This window comes from Candoia aspera, chromosome 1 (assembly GCF_035149785.1).
Source record: "Candoia aspera isolate rCanAsp1 chromosome 1, rCanAsp1.hap2, whole genome shotgun sequence".
Classification (NCBI taxonomy): Eukaryota; Metazoa; Chordata; class Lepidosauria; order Squamata; family Boidae; genus Candoia; species Candoia aspera.
This window is the reverse complement of record NC_086153.1, coordinates 169,488,917-169,512,009: the sequence shown is the minus strand read 5'-3', so window position 1 is coordinate 169,512,009 and position 23,093 is coordinate 169,488,917. Positions and strand designations below refer to the sequence as shown.

Genomic DNA, 23,093 nt, shown 5'->3' with positions numbered 1-23,093 from the left:
TCACGAGGACATACCCTGTAAAACTTAGCGAGGCATCTGTGCTGTGGTTAATAGGACATAAGAATGTGCTCAATATCAGGCAAATGTTAATATAACAGAGCTTTCTCTTACATTCCTTGTTTTCTTTTATGGAAGGTTTCCATCAAAGATATTTCAAAAATAATCTGCATCAAAATTAGTGTAGTCAGGTCCATCTATACTGTTGTCTAGGCTCAAGGTTGTAAGGGTCAGAAGGGACTGTCACCAATTTCTGGTCCCCTTTCCACTGAAACAGCTTCCCAAATGCCTTCATCTTCAGTATGACCCATCACAATAAAAAATTATTAACCATCTCTGCCCCAACTCTAATATTCTTACAGCCTGTCCCAAAGAACAAAAGAACCCTCTCAAAATGTGAGCTACCTACCACCCTGGCAACTTGAAACCTCTCCAGCCACTTTCTACCTATCAATCACTTCAGTTCTTGGGACTGAATTTACCTCCTACTTCTTAAGATTTCCTTTTTTAAATTGTCTGTATAAATTCAATTTAGACTAGCTCTTGCCTGATCTCATTTTGTAGCTTTATTATTAGAAATCTGACAATGGCTAGAAATAAAATAGCTTTTCTAAATAAATGGATTAAGTGACTAGAGCAGCCTTTCTCAACCTTTTGACCCTGGAGGAACCCTTGAAATATTTTTCAGGCCTCAGGGAACCCTGCACATTCAGGCTCAAATACAGGCCAGAAGTTACAAAACTATTGTATTTGTTTCATGTGTAGGCCTGTATCTATGCATTAACAGTGTTCTTAAACTCAAAATAAAGAATTAACTTACCTGTTTAATGTGAAATTGCCCAAATTGGAAATAATTTTTTAAATAAATCATGATCTCCCAGGGAACCCCTAGTGACCCTGGTTGAGAAACCCTGGACTAGAGCCTTGCTTTCTGGTAATTTTGTGACCTTGTATCTCCTTAAATTCTAGCGATGGCTGCAATTTCTGAAACTTCATTTACAGTAGTCATTGGTTAGCTTTTTTTTAAAAGTTCTTTAGTATGGTTTTGAAAAGTGCCTAGAATACACACACACACTTATATGTTCTGAAAGATTGGTTAATCAAAATTTTAACAAATTGGTAAGAACTTTCTGTGACAGAACAATCAGCAATTGCACAACTGATGGACTAAGACTGTGAGGTGGATTTTATAGAAGTAAATGGTCCTGTGGGTAGACTGGTCCTAAGACAAATAAGATTTTATACACTCTTGTCAGCACCTTGAATTAGAAACTGACAACCAGTACTGCAACAGATGCAACATAAGCTGCAGTATCATTTTCTGGTAGCTCCCAGAGAGAAAGGAGCAATGCATCATTTCCAACCTCCAGCAATTCAAGATACTATAGGTATCAACAGTTACAGAAATATATGGGAGTATCATAAAGGTCACACCCCCTTTGTTTCTCTCCAAGCATAGATAATCTCTATTCCAAATCCAGGTCTAAAACCAGACTGAAAAGGATCAAGATAATCCATTTTATTAAAGAGTTCCTAGAGCTGCAGTGCCTTTTCTTTCTCCAACAAGCCCAGCACAAATTTAGAGAAAGTCCCATATTCTTTTCTTATTCTTTGCAATGAATATCTCTAAGAGTTATTTGAAGTAGAATTAAGACAAAAGAATTTCTGTTATACATACAACCTTACATATACCATACACAAATAGTTATGGACAATGCATATTTAAATTATTAGGGCCATTGTAATTATGCAAGGTCCTCTCAATTTTTGGTAAGGACGGACCACAAAATACACCCATTCTCCGAGAGCTGATCTTAATACCAAACAGTATGAACCAACTTATATCCCCACCATTCTTGAGATCTGCCCTTTATAATGGCCACTACTGGGAACTCAGTTTGACTTTTAGATTCCTCTAAAACCCTAACAATTCTTTCATGGAATATAACAGGCTGGAACACTAAATCCAAAGATTCCGCTTTCATGAATTATGTTGCTGAATCTGACTTGGCTTTCAAGGAACTTGGCTAGATAATAGCTTGTTTATAAGTGGGTTTAAGTCTTTCTCACTTGCAGTAGCTCTTGGAGCAGGACGAGGTAGATTGTGTGGTAGCTTAAATAAATTCAATATTTTAAATGTAAAAGCAGTCCTAAGATCAAAATGGAATCGAGAAACACTGGGATATATTATTTTTCATACAATAATTTACACTGCAATCTATTTATTCAAGCAAGTTTAGTACTAACAGCTATCCACTGAAATGTGTTCTCTGTGATCAGGGCAAGCTTGTCTGGGTTTGTGCTCTGAAAGGTTATTTACTCCATCTATTCTCAGAATTCTTCTAAATAATTCCTTGTTTGCTTGGGCTCAAGAACACAAATGAGCAAGTTTGCTCAAAGCATCAAGCTCTATCCCAAAGCAAAACAGCAAAGAGATTTATTGGAAATGGTGTTTGGAGACAAACCTGGAGGAAAATACTGAGTAATTAGTCTAGCAACTAAAGGGAGGCAGTTATGCTGTTTATATCGCTACAGACGGTTGTGGTGTATTACCTGCATCCTACAAAAAGCAGCTCAGGCATGCCTGCCTGCCTTCATTCATTCATAAAAACCAACACATCCACCTTCTAAAGTGCCACTATCCAAACACAAATAGAAGCCATATTCTCTTTTGTTTCATTGTGATCTCTCTTTGCTACTTTAAAGGAAGTCTTTGTTTCCAGCAACAGCATATTGCTTACTATCAGTCCCAAGCTGATAACAAGAAATAATTTTCTCCTCTACTTGCTTTGACTCTTGATGGAAAACAGGGTACTCTAAGGATAAATCTCCAGAAACTAGTAAACAGTAACTTGTTCTCACTAAACTGGATCAATATTTTGATAGGACTTTTTAAGACTGTAGATGGGGTCTTCTATTACAAAAAGTTCCTTCTGGAAACAAGAAGGGTGACATCATAAGAAGAGCAAAGTTGCCAGATGTTGTAGTCCCAGATCCTGGATGTGGTTCCTTAAAAATATTGCAGCCCAGAAGACATGCTTGTTACTTGTCTGGATTACAGAGTTGGATTATGTATTTTAAGCATCTGGCTTACAGTCTTTTTTTTTTTATTAGCAGTGGTGTCTGATTTTCCAGCATAATTCTTCCTTTTCTTTGCCTTGGACACATCCAAGTCTGGCTCCCACCCTGCTGTGTCTGACACACAACATACATCTGAAAGAGAAAGAGGAGACCCAAAACAGTTATTTCTGTCTTACAGACAGCATAAAGGATTTACAGAGCAAGCATTTTAAAATAGTTTTTGTGTTACTGGATAATGGAGAGCTTGAGGGAAGCCATGAAAAGTCAATTTTAGACAAAAACCTGACAGAATGAATATAGTTGAATAGGATGGTATCACTTGTGATATTCACATGTTTCATGCAGAGAAGCAAAAATTAGAAGATTTAAATATTTAGATTTAAATATTTAAATGGAGGTTTGAATATTTAGATGTATTATTTATGATTGACAAAAGAAAGATAAGGAAAACAATGCTAAATCATAGTTTGCATTAAACTCAAATCTAAACACACAAAAACAAATCAGAATTTAGACCTACTTCTCTTTTTATTTTTTTATTTATTCAGCATTCTGGTCTCTTAAATTCAGCTTAAATCTGTGATCTGTGTGCACGTTGGAATGGAATACCAAGCTATGGTGTGGAATGGGATTTAATTTTCTCTCCTCTGTCATTTTCATGATGTAATCATTAACGTTCTTACATTTGCTATTGTCTCCTAGCAACCTGGAGAAGGAAATAGATCTTTCAGCATGTTATCTAGTCATGCCTGAACTTTTTGGGCTGCTGGACACATCTGATATTTTGAGAGCCTCTTATGGGGTCTCTCACTAAAAGGATGCCATGGAGGGCTTGCCTGGTCATAAAATGGCTGGCATCATTTATCACAAGTTGATGAGCTTGTTCCCAACTATTACTTCTAGCCTTCACTCCCTTCCTGACACTCCACCTCTGAATGCTGTACTGCAGAGTACCTTTCTCTTTGGGGCACCGGTTGGGTGGAAGCAGATACACTTATAAACAAAAAAATTTAAAAACTGGATTGCAGCCACTAATATTTTGTTGAGGGTTTCAGAGGGTTAGATTATACTGAAGGCTGGTGCTCTGCTTAGCAACATACCAGTTTCTCATCTATTTTTAGGATTTTCCTTTACATTCTTTTACTTAAGTGGGCAGGAAACCTGGTAAGCATCAAGGATTCCTAGCGGATCACTAACTTTATATGAAGAAACCACGTGATGTAGCAGCTTAAATAACTGATAAAATTCAATAAAATAAATAAATAAATAGCCCTTAACAGAAGCATTGCATTCAGATTACAGAAAGTAATAGTTCCATTGTATTCTGCATTAGTTGGAGTACACTTGGACCAGTGTATCCAACTCTGGGTATGACACTTGAAGAGAAACAAGGTACAGGTAGAATAGATTCAGAGGAGAGCTACATGGATGATAAGGTATCTGGAAAGCAAACTCTAGGCATGTTTACAGTAGCTTGCAAAAGCCAAGAGGGGGGGGGGGAGATATGACAGCTACAAATATCTAAAAAGTTATAAAGTGCAAGAGGGGACGGAGCTCTTCTCTGTTGACTCTGAGGTCAGTACAAGGGTCATCAGATTGAATTTAAAAGAAAGGAGATGAAGTCTAAATATTATGAGGAGTTTCCTGTTGGTAAGATCTGTTATGCAGTGGCATAATTTGCCCATAACAGTGGGCAACACTCCCTCTCAGTGTTTTTAAGCAAAAGTTGGAGATTAAACTTGGCAGAGATGATTTAGCAAGCAGTTCAACTAGATGTCTTACATGACACCTTCCAATTAAACATTCTATGATTCTAACCCTGGCAGTCACAAGGAGTCAAAAACTGACTTGTAACCACAAAACAAGAGTGACATGGGTGCAAAAAAGACAAAGTTTTAGGCTGCATTAATACAAGCATACTTTCCAAATCACAGGAAGAAATTCCATTTTAGTTTGTATTAGTCAGATCCCATTTGAAGCAGAGTTTGGGACACTACAATTTAAGCATGATTCAGACAAACTAGAATGGTTTCAGAGAATGGCAACAAGGCCACAGGATAATGGGCTTAAATTAGGGGGATTATTTTAAATTTTCATCTTGGTTGAATATTAAAAAGAAAAAGGAAAACTTCCTAACAATAAAAACAGTTTAACAAGTCAAGCAATTTACCTAGAGAGGAGGTGGGCTCAACATTTTTAGGTAACTTCAAGTAGAGGCTGGGCAGTGGTCTGGTGGAGATACTTTCATTTGGTTTCCTACATTGAGCGAGTCAGACATGCTCACCTATATGCTTCTTTTCCATGATTTATTTCTGGCAACCATTGTTTGAGTTAAATAGATGTAATCTAGCCCCAAGAAACTAAAGCACGTCATACAGAGCCTGATACTTCATAATAAAGAAATCCAGTATTTACCTAGTGTGACTCTGTTTACAGTAAAAGAAGAAAACAACACTGACATTGTTTACCCAAATAGAAATATAAAGTGGTATTACCACTGTTGCCTCAAGTGAGTTAGAAGAAAGCATTGTGCCGTTTGCACATTCCCATATTAGTCTGATCGAGACAGATGCTCTTATACACTGCATTCGGAAAGTATTCAGACCCCCTTCACTATTTTCAATTTTGTTATGTTGCAGCCTAATACTACAATCATTCATTTTTTTTCTCATTAATCTACACTCAGTACCCCATAATGACAAAGTGAAAACAGAATTTTAGAAATGTCTGTAAATTTATTAAAAAGGAAAAACTGAAATATCACATTTACGTAAGTATTCAGACCCTTTACTCGGTACTTTGTTGAAGCACCTTTGGCAGCAATTACAGCCTCGAGTCTTTTTCGGTATAACGCGACAAGCTTTGCACACCTGGATTGGGGGATTTTCTGCCATTCTTCTTTGCAAATCCTCTCAAGCTCAGTCAGGTTGGATGGGGACTGTCGGTGGACAGCCATTTTCAGGTCTCTCCAGAGATGTTCAATAGGGTTCAAGTCAGGGCTCTGGCTGGGCCACTCTAGGACATTCAGAGTTGTCCCTAAGCCATTCCTGTGTTGTCTTGGCTGTGTGCTTAGGATCGTTGTCATGTTGGAAGGTGAACCTTCAGCCCAGTCTGAGGTCCTGAGCGCTGTGGAACAGGTTTTCATTGAGGATATCTCTGTACTTTGCTCCATTCAGCTTTCCCTCAACCTGACCAGTCTCCCAGTCCCTGCTGCTGAAAAACACCCCCACAGCATGATGCTGCCAACCCCATGCTTCACTGTTGGGATGGTATTGGGCAGGTGATGAGCGGTGCCTGGTGTTCTCCAGACATAACATTTAGAATTGAGGCCAAACAGTTCAATCTTGGTTTCATCAGACCAGAGAATCTTGTTCCTCACAGTCAGAGTCCTTCAGGTGCTTTTTTTGCAAACTCCAAGTGGGCTTTCATGTGTTTTGCACTGAGGAGAGGCTTCCATCTAGCCACTCTGCCATAAAGCCCAGGTTGGTGGAGGGCTGCAGTGATGGTTGTCCTTCTGGAACTTTGTCCCATCTCCACACAGGATCTCTGGAGCTCAGTCAGAGTGACCATCAGGTTCTTGGTCACCTCTCTTACTAAGGCTCTTTTCCCGATTGCTCAGTTTGGCCGGGCAACCAGCTCTTGGAAGAGTCCTAGTTGTGCCAAACTTCTTCCATTTGAGAATTATGGAGGCCACTGTGCTCTTGGGAACCTTCAGTGCAGCAGAATTTTTTTTGTAGCCTTCCCCAGATCTGTGCCTTGCAATAATCTTGTCTCTGAGCTCTGCAGGCAGTTCCTCTGATCTCATGGCTTTTACTCTTATACAGTATGCATTGTCAGCTGTGAGGCCTTCTTTAGAGAGGTGTGTGCCTTTCCAAATCATGTCCAATCAATTTAATTTACCACAGGTGGACTCCAATCAAGGCGTAGCAACAGCTCAGCAACTATCAAGAGAAATGGGAGGCACCTGAGCTAAATTTCAAGTGTTGTTGCGAAGGGTCTGAATACTTACGTACATGTGATATTTCAGTTTTTCCTTTTTAATAAATTTACAGACATTTCTAAAATTCTGTTTTCACTGTTTCTGCTGAGTGTAGATTAATGAGAAAAAAATGAATTTAAACGGTTGTAGTATCTGGCTGCAACATAACAAAATTGAAAAAAGTGAAGAGGGTCTGAATACTTTCCGAATGCACTGTATGTTTGGTTTCATAACTGCAGTTTAATCAGCATAAGTTAGAAGTCAAGAAAGTTGCAAGTAGAAATAAACTTTCTGGAAAAGTAAAATTCCAGATCTTATATTAGCAAATGCCACAAAATAGTTTACATGATAAATAGAATTAAAACAGTACTCTGAATTGCAAATGCCACAAAAGAGACTTTGAAAGTAACCCATCAGCTTCACTGAGATGATCAGCACTATTCAATGTAGGTAACTTTAGTGCTGAATCTTAATGTAGGTATCAGTGTGTTCTAGGTAGCATTTATGTGCATCATTTTAAAAACATGAGGCCAATACAGATATTAAAAATAAAGATAGATTATAATTACTCATTTAAATGCTCACTAAAATCTTAAACATTGTATATGTTCATGGAGATAAGTAAACCTGTATATGTGATTAGGGATGTGGGGTTCAAGGGGTGGTATTAAGAACGCATTGAGATATTAAATCAAGTATGAAGTATTAAGCTTTTCCCAAAATGTAGTTCCAGTATATAAATTATAGTGTACAGGGTTTACAGTCAATTGTGAGTTCCTACCTATTTGAAATATGACAGCCAGTTTTTCCAATTTTAACAACATACAGGTCTAAAAATTTAGCAAGTGAATTGGATGCCTGCAAGCACTTCCTCCAGCAAAGTGAAGAGAAAGAAGATAGATCCAAAGAATCTAAACTGCATGTTGAGTTGCTCAAAAGCACAGAGCTTAAAAACTAGGGTTGCTCTCTATCCAATCCTATCCAATCCTATTCTACCTGGGAAAACAATTTATTGTAATTTCTTTGTTTTGAGCAGCCCAGAGTCATCAGAACTCGGGCAGCATATAAGCTAAATACATTATTATTATATTATTATAATTCTATTTATTCAAAACATTTATATTTCACACTTCCTCAACAAGTCCAAGGTAGCTAGCAGATATTAAAACATAATTATAATAATTTTTTAAAAATTCAGCTTAACTATGATCAATGGCAAATTCTATGAAGCATGAGCACATTTCAAGCATAAGTATTCTTTGACAGTATGCACTGGGTATTGGCAAAGAATTCTTCCTTTGCTCACTGCCCAAGGCATCACAGTCCAGATTTTGTTATTTCAGACTTTTACATACCATTTACACAGTTGCATTTGCACAAGACCAACATTCTGTATACAAGTTTGATCTGCACTACCATCTTCTGGTCACATTAGGAGAATCTAATAATATCTGCCTTCGAAAAATAGCCCTTCTTTGAAGTTGAACGGCTAAGAATAGCCCTTCTTAGTCCTTCAACTTAAGAACAGTTGCTTCTTATAATCAATATAAAGTAGACTTTCTCAACCTTTTCACCCTGGAGGAACCCTTGAAATATTTTTCAGGCCCCAGGGAACCCCTGCACATTCAGGCTCATTTTAAGCCACAAGTTACTAAACAATTACATTCGTTTCATGGGTAGGGCTGTATATATGCATTAACAGTGCTCTTAAATTAAAAGTAACAAAACCTACCTCTTTAATGTGAAGTTGCCTGAATTTGAAATAATTCTTTAAATAAATTGTGATCTCCTAGAGTGACCTCTCATGGAACCCTAGGGCTCCATGGAACCCTGGTGGAGAAACCCTGATATAAAGGAATGAAATGCTAAAAAGCATTGAGGTATTCCAATGTCTTCCCTTCTATTAAAACTTATATGAATATTGGATTCCAGAAGAGGAAAGTGTTTCCTGGAAATGCTCAGCACCATGTACAACTTGCTGCTATCACCACTCTCCATGAAGTGCAGACTGAGGTAAAAGCCTTCCTTAAAGGAGGATCAGCACTGAAGGGGAAAAAAGCACACTTATTTAGGGGTCAGAAAAGGGTTAAATTCACCAGACAAACAGCCTCTCTTAAGCAATAGCTAACAATATATTTTGCAGCAGTGAGGTATGAACCATCTGCACTTCATAGTTTTGTTGTTTATTCGTTCAGTCGCTTCTGACTCTTCGTGACTTCATGGACCAGCCCATGCCAGAACTTCCTGTTGGTCATCGCCACCCCCAGCTCCCCCAAGGTTGAGTCCGTCACCTCTAGAATATAATCCATCCATCTTGCCCTTGGTCGGTCCCTCTTCCTTTTGCCTTCCACTTTCCCTAGCATCAGCATCTTCTCCAGGGTGTCCTGTCTTCTCATTATGTGGCCAAAGTACTTCAGTTTTGCCTTTAATATCATTCCCTCAAGTGAGCAGTCTGGCTTTATTTCCTGGAGTATGGACTGGTTTGATCTTCTTGCAATCCAAGGCGCTCTCAGAATTTTCAAAAGCATCTATCTTCCTTCACTCAGCCTGGTCCCTAGTTCCTCTGCCTTTTCTAAACGCAGCTTGTACATCTGGCAATTCTCGCTCCATGAATTGCTGAAGTCTACCTTGCAGGATCTTGAGCATTACCTTACTGGCATGTGAAATGAGTGCCACTGTTCGATAGTTTGAACATTCTTTAGTGTTTCCCTTTTTTGGTATGGGGATATAAATTGATTTTTTCCAATCTGATGGCCATTCTAGTGTTTTCCAAATTTGCTGGCATATAGCATGCATTACCTTGACAGCATCATCTCGCAAGATTTTGAACAGTTCAGCTGGGATGCCGTCGTCTCCTGCTGCCTTGTTATTAGCAATGCTTCTTAAGGCCCATTCAACCTTACTCTTCAGGATGTCTGGCTCCAGCTCACTGACCACACCGTCAGAGCTATCCCTGATATTGTTATCCTTCCTATACAGGTCTTCCGTATATCCTTGCCACCTTTTCTTGATCTCTTCTTCTTCTGTTAGGTCCTTGCCATCTTTGTTTTTGATCATACCCATTTTGGCCTGGAATTTACCTCCAATGTTTCTAATTTTCTGGAAGAGGTCTCTTGTCCTTCCTATTCTATTGTCTTCTTCCACTTCTGCGCATTGCTTGTTTAAAAATAATTCCTTATCTCTTCTGGCTAACCTCTGGAATTTTGCATTTAATTGGGCATATCTCCCCCTATCGCTGTTGCCTTTTGCTTTCCTTCTTTCTTGGGCTACTTCTAGTGTCTCAGCAGACAGCCATTTTGCCTTCTTGGTTTTCTTTTTCTTTGGGATGTATTTTGTTGCCACCTCCTGAACAATGTTGCGAACTTCTGTCCATAGTTCTTCCGGGACCCTATCTACTAAGTCCAGTCCCTTAAATCTATTCTTCACTTCCACTGCATATTCATTAGGGATATTAGTGAGCTCATATCTAACTGATCTGTGGATCTTCCCTAATCTCTTTAGTCTGATCCTAAATGGTGCAATAAGAAGTTCGTGATCTGAGTCAGCTCCAGGTCTTGTTTTTACCAACCGTATAGATGTCCACCTTTGGCTGCAAAGGATGAAGTCAATCTGATTTCGGTGTTGTCCATCTGGTGAAGTCCATGTATAAAGCCGTCTCTTAGGTTGTTGGAAGAGAGTGTTTGTTATGCAGAATGAGTTGCCTTGGCAAAATTCTATCAGCCTATGTCCCGCTTCGTTTTGTTTTCCCAAGCCATGCTTACCTGTAATTCCAGGTGTCATTTGACTACCCACCTTAGCATTCCAGTCTCCTGTAATGAAAATAACATCTTTTTGGCATATTGTCCAGTAGGTGCTGCAGATCCTCACAGAACTGCTCTACTTCAGCTTCTTCAGCATCTGTGGTTGGGGTGTATATTTGGATCACTGTGATGTTAGATGGCTTGCCCTGAATTCGAATTGAGATCATTCTATCGTTTTTTGGATTGTATCCAAGCACTGCTTTAGCCACTTTACTATTAATTATGAAGGCTACTCCATTTCTTCTGTGGTCCTCTTGTCCACAGTAGTAGATCTGGTGGTCATTTGATGTGAAGTGGCCCGTTCCAGTCCATTTCAGTTCACTGACACCCAAAATATCTATATTTAATCTTGACATCTCACCAATAACCACATCCAATTTGCCCTGGCTCATGGATCTTACATTCCAGGTTCCAATGGTGTGTTGATCCTTAGAACATCGGATTCGCCGTTCACCACCAGCACCATTGGCCGCTAGCCATTCTCTCAGCTTTGAGCTAGTTGCATCATCACGTCTGGGGCTAGTTGAACTCATCCTCTGTTCCTCCCCAGTAGCATTTTGACCATCTTCCGACCTGGGGGTCTCATCTTCCGATGGTATACCGACATATCTCTGGTTGTACTGATCCATTTAGTTTTCACGGCAAGAATACTGGGGTGGGTTGCCATTACCTTCCCCAGGGATCGCATTTAGTCTGACCTCTCTGTCATGACCTTCCCATCTTGGGTGGCCCTTCACGGTTGAGCTCATGGCATCATTGAGGTGCTCAAGCTCCAGCACCATGACAAGGTAACAATACTTTGCTGGAGGTACTTCATAGTACTGTACAGTAATTCCTTTGTTTTTAACAGTTACTTCTATTTTTTCTAGCCTGTAAGAGTCATCATTTTCTAAACTAGTTACGTGTATATGGCATAATTTTTGTTGAAGCTTTAAAGATATTTCAGAAGAGCACTAAACCCATGTACAAAAGCACCAGACACCACTGTCAACAGAAGGGGGGAGAACTGCACCATGAAGCATCAAGGAGAGCCAGCTTGCTGCTGTTGTTCTCTATCACCGTCCACCCTGAATGTTGTGTCATTTTATTGTAATAAAGTGATTGATGTAGCAAACTGAGACATTTGATTAGGTATTTTTAGCAGATTACCTCCAGGGGATAGTTATTTAAGAATAATTTTGAAACAGAAATATGTAAACTAACAAAAATACCTTGCAAAGCTTCAAAAGCATTATGCCACACACATATAACTAGCATGGAAAATAATGAATGTATAAAATCAACACAGTAGCCACACAGGTGTTAGTGAATGAAACAGTGCTTTCTCAAAATACACCTGCTGCTCAAAATATTTATCTTGCTTGTTTTACATATTTACATAAATATTTACATATTTAATTTTTCTACTACTAGATTACTATAAACTAGTTTGTAACTATTCTTTTAAGTAGGTTTTTGTATTTTAAAATATCTGGAGTACTTAAATTAGTATTATATTTATTTACCTTTTGCAATTACATATTTCTATTTTAAAACATTGACTTTTAAATGAATAAATACTGGCACTAATCTGTCAGTTGAAAAGATATGAAGGAATTAGCATAACGTACAGATGGGTCAGACCTCCCTGCTGCAAAGTAGATGCCTTGAAAATTAGTCTGAAGATTAGCTTTACTTGGCAGGGACTGCTTGCCTGGTGAATTTCACCATGTTGTGACACCTCAATGAGATTTTGTTTTCTTTTTCCCCTTCTTGTCCAATTACCTCTTCACTTTAGTAACATGAGCACCTTATAATAGTAGTGCATGCCTTGCCAGTCTCCAATAGGGAAAAATAGGGACATTGCAATGGATAGCCTTGCCAGCCTATAAAAGTAGAACAGTTCTTTCTGAAATATTGTGAGGTATACACATCTGCTATGAAAGAGAAACTATGTTTGCAAGCAGCTCAGGAAGGCTGGTACCTTTCCACTAGTCAGCAAATATACTTAAGTAGAAGTTACATTCAAGTAAATACAGAGAATGTCAGGATGTATTCAATGAAAGTAAAGATGATCAGCTGCTTCCACAAGGGCCTTATGACTGTATCATCAACTCAGCTATGGTGTAGTGGTTAAGATGTTGGCCTAGGATTTGGGAGACCAAGTTTAAAGTCTATCCTCAGCCACAGAAGTTCAGTAAGTGCCTTTTGGCCAATTATAGTTTCTCAGCCCAACTTTTTTCAAAAGAAGCCAGTGGGTGGGGTCACAGGATTTTGTGGTGCAGAAAAAGGGGAAAAAGTGGAAGGAGTGTTGTATAGAAAGTCTTGAGCTCCTGGTAGAAAAGGGGGATATAAATCCAACACACAAACAATCCAAGGCTCAGATTCCTATACTGTAGTGCAACTCTGCTCCTTTTCAGAGCCTAAATCAGAAGCCCTCAGACATTTTTTTGGAGAAGGATCTATAGTGGGAATTCATCCAATCATCAACATTACTAATGCCCAAGCCAGTCCTCCTAATTAATCAATCAATAACATCAGATGAACTTCATCTATCTTACCAATTATCAGGCTTTGAACAAGATTAGTGTGGAGAATCAATAACTTTTGCCTCTAACTACTGGCTTGATTGTTGCCTAAGGCCAGAATCTTTACCAAAGTGGATCTGCAGAAAGCATACTATATAGCATTCATTAAAACTGTGGATGAATGGTTATTTTGAGCATACAGTAATGGTGTTTGGTCCATGTTTCAGCATTTTATAAAGTATATCTTTAGAAATTTGCTGGATCAATTTGATATAGTTTACTTTACTACTTACCCAAGAAACCCCAGAAGCAACTATATCCTGAAAATTTCACAGCAATCCTGGGCCCTGCATTCTTGTTAGAGAACATGTACTGTCAGATCAAGCAAACACTCAGAAATTCCACAGCAATTATCAGTACAGCGTTGTGGCCTTATATATTACAGATGCATTTATATGCTACCAGGGGATGCCTGAACTGAACACAACTTCTGAACTGAACCACAATGCTTGTATTGCAATAATCAGGTGGCTGCTTGATTTGGTTTAATTAAGGCACATCGTTAAGAACAGACCACGGAACAACAGACTGGTTTAAGATTGGGAAAGGAGTACGGCAGGGCTGTATACTCTCACCCTACCTATTCAACTTGTATGCAGAACACATCATGCGACAAGCTGGCCTTGAGGAATCCAAGGCTGGAGTTAAAATCTCTGGAAGAAACATTAACAATCTCAGATATGCAGATGATACCACTTTGATGGCTGAAAGTGAAGAGGAACTGAGGAGCCTTATGATGAAGGTGAAAGAAGAAAGTGCAAAAGCTGGCTTGCAGCTAAACCTCAAAAAAACCAAGATTATGGCAACCAGCTTGATTGATAACTGGCAAATAGAGGGAGAAAATGTAGAAGCAGTGAAAGACTTTATATTCCTAGGTGCGAAGATGACTGCAGATGCTGACTGCAGTCAGGAAATCAGAAGACGCTTAATCCTTGGAAGAAGAGCAATGACAAATCTCGATAAAATAGTTAAGAGCAGAGACATCACACTGACAACAAAGGCCCGCATAGTTAAAGCAATGGTGTTCCCTGTAGTAACATATGGCTGCGAGAGCTGGACCATAAGGAAGGCTGAGCGAAGGAAGATCGATGCTTTTGAACTGTGGTGTTGGAGGAAAATTCTGAGAGTGCCTTGGACTGCAAGAAGATCCAACCAGTCCATCCTCCAGGAAATAAAGCCAGACTGCTCACTTGAGGGAATGATATTAAAGGCAAAACTGAAATACTTTGGCCACATCATGAGAAGACAGGACACCCTGGAGAAGATGCTGATGCTAGGGAGAGTGGAAGGCAAAAGGAAGAGGGGCCGACCAAGGGCAAGATGGATGGATGATATTCTAGAGGTGACGGACTCGTCCCTGGGGGAGCTGGGGGTGTTGACGACCGACAGGAAGCTCTGGCGTGGGCTGGTCCATGAAGTCACGAAGAGTCGGAAGCGACTAAACGAATAAACAACAACAAAGGCACATCGTCTAATCTGATGGCTACGGGTCAAGGCAGATGTGCATGAATGTGGCCACAGGTCAAGGCAGATGTGCATGACTGTACTATATATTTTTTTTATTTATTTGTTCAATCTGTATGGCTGCTCATCTCAACAAGTGACTCTGAGTGGTGAACAATTTTAAAATAAATTAAAAACATCACAAATATAAAAATTAAAATACACAGCAGCCGAGGAAGATACCACAATCGACAGTCGCTAGCACAGCCAAGAGAGGGGACCTTTCACACACTTGGGGCCCCAGGCCCAGAACCAGATCTTTAGGGCCTTACAAAAGGCCAGCAGGCTACAGCAAACCTTACATACAGGTAAGCCAAATTCCCACTCTAGCAGGGTTTTATAGTTGACCACTAGGTGTCAGAAAATAGAGCGGGGGTTGTATTTCTTGGTTGCTTGAGGAACAGGTTGTTCAAACAATGAATAAACAAATATACATAGCAACCCAAAGAACTGAGCATTTTCCATAGTATTCATATATTTGGGGACAATGTAGTTAGTGCCAATGCTTTGCATGTTAACTGGATACCTGTTTGATGAACACATTTACAGAATAAAAAATAGGATTGCAGTCACTTATTGCTGCCAAAAGAGGCATAAATATCAGGCAAAGAGGTCAGGGCTCAGAATGAAACCAGTGGTCTCAAAGATAACCAGCACAGCTCTTTTTCTATTTTTTGCCCAGCGTTAGTGATTAAAATCTCAGTTCAAAAACATTTCCCAATGGCAGATAAATTCACACAGGCAATGTTTGAAAACTTATTAATCAACAACTCAGTTACTTGAATATTTCACAGATACAGTATATCATGTAGAATGCATTCAAAGGTGATTGGGAAAAAAGCAGACAAAAACTTTTTGCTGGCAAAAAAGGAACAATAACATCAGAGCCAATTGGAGCCACAAGATGGCTGCCACAAAACATTTAATTTCAGACCACCACCCTGAGGAGTACCAATGCACTCTACACTGCAAACAAGCAGCATCTTAAGACAAGATATTAGGGAAAATACTACTTCCAGAGCCTAGCACCTTAAGCTGTCCTCAGGCTGCCTCAGCTGTGGGAGGCCTTTGAGGTATGGTCATATAGACTTGTGCTTGGAAATGGTTAGTGGGCTGCCTCTACACCAAAACAAGGAGGTTGTATGGATTTGCTGAATAAGTCCCTATATATCCCCTGAATGGGGATATATAATGATATAAACATTCTTTGCTCATTATGCACTACACCTCAATTTCTCTCACTAGGGTTTCCTTGTCGGTTTTTGCAGTAAATCAGCCACTGCAGCAGCTGCATTGAGTTTCTGTACTCACAAAAGCCCAACCAACCCAGGCAAGGCAAAAATTATAAGATTTATATAAACAGGAACAATACTTGTGGGCAATAAACTGACTAGTAAGGATCTCCCAGTGCAAGTCCTAGCCTTTTTCACTTGTAACAACCTGTTGACTGCAGTTACCAGCTTTATTAGATACACATCTTACCTTATTACCCTTGTTTTTTGCTGCCTTTCCTCCTTGGCCAGGTGAATTTGATGCATTCCCTACCTGTACTAAACGTGGAAGAATCCAGTCCTAGACATTCATCTCCACAATTGCAAACTGCTGCATCTAGTAGATTGGAAAGGCTATGGATCTGCAGATCAATCAATTTTTTTGCAAAGGAGGCACCCAAAACTACAGGGTTTTTGAGCAGGGTTTCTGGATGCATGGGGACAAAAATCTGTGATTTAATAGTGGGGTTTTTTTGGGTGAAGATTCTGCAGGTCCGGTTCTGAAGGGATAGGCGCCGGAACTAGTAAACTAGTCTTCATATTTATTAATTTACCGAAGGAATGATGAGTATCAGTTGGCGTCTCTTTCTTGTTTGATGTGAGCTCATGACCTGTAGTCAGCTGACAGACAATCGAAGCAACTAAATGTGAATGAGTAAAGAGCGGAGCTACTATAGCGTTAAGTCGTTTCATAGAAAGAACACAACACCCTTAGCGCCGCTTTTCCCGGTCGAAATGCCTCCATCTCCCAGCATTCCTTTACAGTGGTTCAACGCAAACAGACTGAACGCCTCTTCCTTTTAAATATGGCCCTGAAAGCAAGTGGGCGCAAAGATAGGAAATCGGCGATAAGCTCATCTTTCTCGCGGGATCTCTTACTCTCGCGGGATCCTTGTCAGCGCTTCTGTCAACAAGTCCTTCTGAGGGAGCGCATGCGCAAATCCACTTTGCTCCTTGACCCTCGCCGGGTCTCAATAAAGTTTGCGTTCCCGTGGTTTATTTTGTTTCTTCTTCTCTTTTCTGTTTCCAAGAGCTCCGCCCGTTCCTTGCACTTCCGGTTCAGTCGGTGCGGGGGCCGTCTGGGATGGTCCTGGCGGCGGCGGCTTTCGTTCTTGGTGTGGGAGCGGCGACTTGATGGTCTTTCCAGGTGAGCGGCGCTGGCCGTGGTCGGTCCCTCCCCGCGAGCCCGGCCGCCTCGTCCCCGCCCAGCTGTCCCTCAGCAGGAGCTGGTCGTCGCTCCATCCCTGGCGGCCACCGGCCATTGTCCGAAGGGCTCCTGCCCTCTGCTTCTGACTCTCGGGGTCCGAGCTCCAACCGTGGGAGGCAGGTTGGTACCCGCCCAGTGGCCCGCCCGCAAGCATCGGGTGCTGGGTTAAGAGGGCTTGACCTGATCTGCGGGAATTTACTTTTTTAGCAAGCTTTCTTTTCTCCTTCCAAGAGCCCTACTGGATCCGTTCAACGAGCAGTTTGATCCAGCATCCTGTTTCCAAGAGTGCTCCTCTGGATATAGCTCAGAGTATGAAAATGACCTCAGGATCTGGCCGTTTTATTTAGGTTTTAAGGGGAAGAGACATTCATCTGTGGAGTCCTTGGTGCTCTCTGAGCCTTGTAGTTTTCTTGCAGATGTTTCATTGCCAGACTAGGCAACATCTTCAGTATGAAAAAAAAATCTGATGAATTTGCCTTTTTGAAAATCTATGCCATCACTTTTTTTTTGCTATTGTACATCTACTTCCATATGCACGAGGTAATTGTTTTATTTTTGGAGTAAACCTGTTAATCTCTGAGTACCAGAGTATGCTATCCTACTGTAAAATTAAAGATTCCTGCTACTTCTGCTTCCCTAACTAAGGCCTCCCTGTTGGTTAGAATCAGGTCAAGGATAGCTTTTTGTGCTTCACTGTTTGAAGGAGAGAGCTATAAACAAGACTAATCAAGAATTTCCAGGAAGGAGCATGCTTGGAAAAAAATTGTCTCCCATTAGGTGTTTTGAAATAAAAGTCTCCTATCATTATGCCTCTTTGGTTCTGTGACTTGTTTTTTGCTAACATGGTTCCAATCTTTAAAACAGAATGTAAGAACAACCCTGCTGGTTCAGGCGAAGGCCCATCTTAGTCCGTTTTGTTTCTCTCAGTAGGCAACCAGATGCTTCTACAGTCATTGCAGGGAGGAATAATAGAATGCAAAGGTTCTCAAGTCTTTTCTTAATTCATTTGGATTTCTGAGCAGAAATTGATATTTTAAAAATCACTGCATCCTTTCTGTTTTCATTTTGAACTAATTGTTTCCTTCAGTGGGACTTACTGCTAAGTACACTTACATAGGATTACACTTATATTCTGGTTTCTTCTCTCTCATTTTAAGTTATTCCTTAGAAGCTAGGGTAGGTCTGATATTAATTACATATACCAAATGTTCCATGTAAGAGTAGTCTGGTTCCAGAACATTCAGGGGGGTGACCCAGAGTGGGCTGATAGGTGGTATTCTACACTAGTTTGTGCTTTTCTGGAAGAACATTGTCCAGTTCTGAAAGCTGTTCTAAACCACTTACTATTTTGGACAATTCACCACCACAAAAGCACAAAACAGCTGTAGAATGCATGGTCAGCCCATTCTGGGTGAAAATCAGAACGTTCTGAAGTTGGATCTCTCACTGAGAAAAAATTTTATAATATAATTTATATTCTATTAACTATCTTGACTAAATAATTATTCTATAAATTGCACATGTAAGTGTTGAAATACAGGAGAGTTGGAGAACTGGAAATTCTTACATTTATTTTCAAAAGCCATTATTTTATACTTCCTGTTAATGAATACTAAGATTGCTTTGATTGCAATGCCCACAGATTAAGGTTGATTGTAGAAGGGATTGTAGCTAACTGGGAGGTAGAGCATTAATGGCCTGAAGAGAACCTCAGGGCTGTAAATTACCTCTATCTGATAATTTCTGGTTGAATTATATATTGTTGGTCTAAATAGACCATTGGTTTGACTTAATATAATAAAGAATTGTCTGTTTTAAAACTGACAGAGAAAAAAAGATAATTCTCATGGACTGAGCTATGCAAGGAAAGCTATTTGTGAAAACTATTTTTATATAATAGAATCTTGCATTTCAAAGAAAAGATAAGTAAAAGCAGGGTAAAATAACTAACTTATTTTTTTATTTCAGTGCTTGTATTTTAGACTGAAGATAGCACTAATGCTAACATTGGCAAGCAAACTGAAACGGGATGATGGTGTTAAGGGCTCCCGGACTTCCAACCCCACTTCTGATTCTACTCGAAGAGTATCAGTTAGAGATAAATTGCTTGTTAAAGGTAATACAGTTTCCTGTTTAAATAGGTTTTCCTAAATGTTCTTTGTTTATTCAACTGAATATCATAGCCATTATCTTATAAAATGTAGAGATAGAAACCACTTTAAATGAAAATTTAAGATGTTTATAAACTAATTGATACATCAGAATTATAGAAATGGTAAATTAAAACATCTACTTAACTTTCATGCTGCATTAAAATATTTATGCAGAGCAATTCTAAGTATGTATCCCCAGAAGAAAGTTCCACTAAATTCAATGGAGTTTACTTTCAGAAAAAAAAAATGGGACTGTGCATGCTTCAAAAATAAGTAGGAATTTTTCACAAATGCAGCACCTCTTCTATTCAATAAGGAAGATCAACCTTTTTCAAGCACTTGCTCCTTTATTAAATAGAAGAGAGATGTGCTAGTGCAAGGTCTGAAGTATTTCTTTCAAATCATTTTTGAAGCATGCACAGATATATAAAAATGCATAATATTGCAATCTAAGTTTCACATATTGTGTTCAGTTACAATTTAGCTTTCACATATTTATACTTCCCTTTGGTCTTTCAGTACTAATTTTCTCCCAGTTCAGGTAGTGGGGGCATGAGGAAGTTGAGGTAACAATATGAATAAACAGACTTGAGGTGCATTGGCAAGCTAGCTTGCACACTGATCCCTTGCTTTGCCTATATGCTTTAATTTGGATTGAAAATATGATTTTCTTCACCAAGTCAGGTTATATTTGTGACTAAAATTTGTTGGAACTATGCAGTAGAAGGCAAAGCAGGAAAAAGGTATGCATTAAGTATTTTTATCATTATGGGCACACACAGTTTGGCAGAATAAAAATGGAGTTGAGTAGTTCTCATTTTAATGAATAAAAAAAGGATAGCCTTTGGAATACAATTGGACCTATTTAAAATGAATAAATTAAACAATTGAAATGTTCTGAAAAAATGCCAATAGATTTTTTTTGGCTTAACTTACTTTTGAATAAGTCAGATAGAAATTTACTCTGTAAGTTGAAGTAACCATTTTTTAGTCAGTTGTCAGTCATATGTGAACCAGTGTCATATTTTCATTGTGCAAGAGTTCTTTTTGTCATTTGTAACCTTTTAACATATATTTTCTTGATTTACATTGCTGTTTCATTTAGAGATAGTATATGATAAAGTGAGTAGGCTTGTGTACTGGAATGTTTTGTGCAAATGTGCAGTTTAAGGTTTCATTAATTTATTTATTACATTTGTACCCCACTGCAATCAATATGACTCTAGGCAGTTGGTTGGTTTATTTATTTATATATATTTCAAATTTAGTCACCACCCATCTCACTCAAAGAATGGTTGATTTCTGAATGACGTAAGAGCAGTATATTATGGGGAAAAATGTGTGAGATGAAATGGAGTGGTTTAAAATTGAACAAAGAATAAGACAAAGGATATGTGATGTCCCCCATGATAACATTTAAAAGGAGAGGCACATCCACATCTTATCAGATAATCGGCATACCAAAATTCTGGCAATGGGAAAACAAACTCCTGGAGTTAGAAAAACAGATCCTGGAAGAATGAGAATGCTACTGGAGAAAAAAACATTTTGAAGTGACAGCATGTAAATCAATATAGTTTAAGGCAACTGGCAAGACTATAAAAGATCTGAAACTAAAGATTCCAGTGGAGCTTCTTTACCCAGATAGTGGACTCACATGCCCAGCAACAGACTACTGGTCAACTTTGCTTACAAGAGTCAGGTGAACGGTTGGAGGAACAAGCATATGAGTGAAAATGAGGGCAAAGAACGTTCTCTTTCAATACATCTTGGTAACCTATTGAACTCAGTGTGTGTATAACTTGCTAAAGATTCAAGCTGCTCTTCTAACTAGTGCCTAAGGGGAGATAGGGAAGGACTCCTGCTGAGGTTGTGTGTGTGTTACCCCTTATAAATTCCTATTTACCTAGCTGTGCAAAATTAACTCCTTCAAGATGCATGGTCACTGTCACTTGTGAACAATTGATCACAGCCAGTGGGGGGAGCTTGAGGGTGGTGCTTGAAGAAGAAGAAAGAGAAAGGAGAGTGGAGTCCTTAGTGCTCTCCGAGCCTTGTTTTCTTGCAGACATTTCATTGCCAGACTAGGCAACATCTTCAGTGCAAAGAGGGAGTGGGCCTTGCTCTCAGTTTATATACTGTGGCTTGCCCTGCTTGTGTTGGTGGGGGTGTTCTCTCCTTGGGAGTTTTTTGATTGGGCTGTTGTTTGCTGCTGGGTTGATTGCCTGAGTTAATAGTTCCTTGATTAGGGTGTATCATGCCGTTTGATGGTTCATCTGGTGTTAATCCTAGTGTTGATTTTTGCATATCTGGGTGTTGATTGCTGGCAAGGGAGTGTACTGGTCTTTTGGCTTTTCTATTGTCTCTTTGGAATGGTATGTAAATGTTGTTTACCTCTGTGTGTCTGGAGAGTTCTTGATTATAAGTGGGACTCATAAAACCTTAGGGTTAGTTAGACTTTTAAAGGAAAATTGTGTAGCACCCCTTTGTTGTTTAATTCTTGTGGTGACATTAGAAGTGTGTTGGTTGAAAATGCAAGACTTGCTGTATTGTTTACTAAGAACCCAAAAGATTTGTAGTGAGCTTTAGATGGATTACATGATGCCATGAGGAGCATGGATCTGAAGATTAATGTATCAAAGGCAGTAGAAATTGTGTTTGACAGGAAAATAGAATGAATGTTTGCAAGTTAAACATAAATGGCAAAATATTAGAGCAAGTAGATGAATGTGTATACCTAGATAGAAAGCATACTAAAGATGGGAAAATGGATAGAGAAAACTTAAGGCTTGCAAATGCTGTTGAGTGTATGTGGTAGAACAAGGAGAGAGGGTCAAGAATGAATAGGTGCTGAATGAATGTGGATTGAATGTAAATGTGTATGACCAGTTGGAAAAAAGTTTGTTAAGGTGGCTTAGCTGTATAGACTGAGTAGATGAGGATCAAAAAGTGAATGTATGATGGAAGGGTGAGTGGGTCAAGAAAACAGAGACAACCATGAAAGTTGTGATTGGATGGAGTTAATGAGAACCTGAAGAGAGAGAGGTGAGGTTTAAATAACAAAAGGCAAAATATAAATCAATATATGGATGAGGTAGAAGCAAAGATTATTTATAAGGGTAAGAAAAGTGTGGCGAGGTATAGTGAACAGTTTTGATGCAACCTGGATTTAGCTATATTTTTTCTCTAATATTAAGGTTTTCATGCCTTTTGGCTTACTGTTTCTTACTCTTTTTCTGCACTTTGAATTATTTTACTTACTCCCAAAAGAAATAGCATGTATAATTTTTATAATTTGTGATCAGGAATACTGTAGTCTTTGCTGTATATACACACCTGCACATACGAACTGCGGCTTCTGATTTTGAACCAGTGATGGCATCTTAGTTTGGGAAATTCAGACACTTCAAAGGTGGTTGGAAGTGACTGGAGCAACATCTTGCAAGGTCATCTAAGGTTTGCTTGATCCTATGCACTCTGAGGAAGCTAATACAACTCCCTGCAATGTGAGCTTGGCCACCTGCAGATTGATCCCATG

General features: G+C 39.2%; 1 protein-coding gene across 4 annotated transcripts in view; it reads left to right on the top strand.

The window, feature by feature from the left end:
* The first annotated feature begins 17,167 nt into the window (after positions 1–17,167).
* UBE2F (ubiquitin conjugating enzyme E2 F (putative)) overlaps positions 17,168–23,093 on the top strand; it is a 63,814-nt gene continuing 57,888 nt past the window's right edge. Inside the window, exons 1-2 of one of the 4 annotated variants that reach the window (XM_063317901.1) lie at positions 17,168–17,345; positions 19,374–19,521. In XM_063317901.1, coding sequence (XP_063173971.1) covers positions 19,404–19,521 — 118 coding nt within the window. In that variant the 5' untranslated portion in view covers positions 17,168–17,345; positions 19,374–19,403. The other 3 variants (XM_063317902.1, XM_063317900.1, XM_063317899.1) reach the window with 3 other exon arrangements.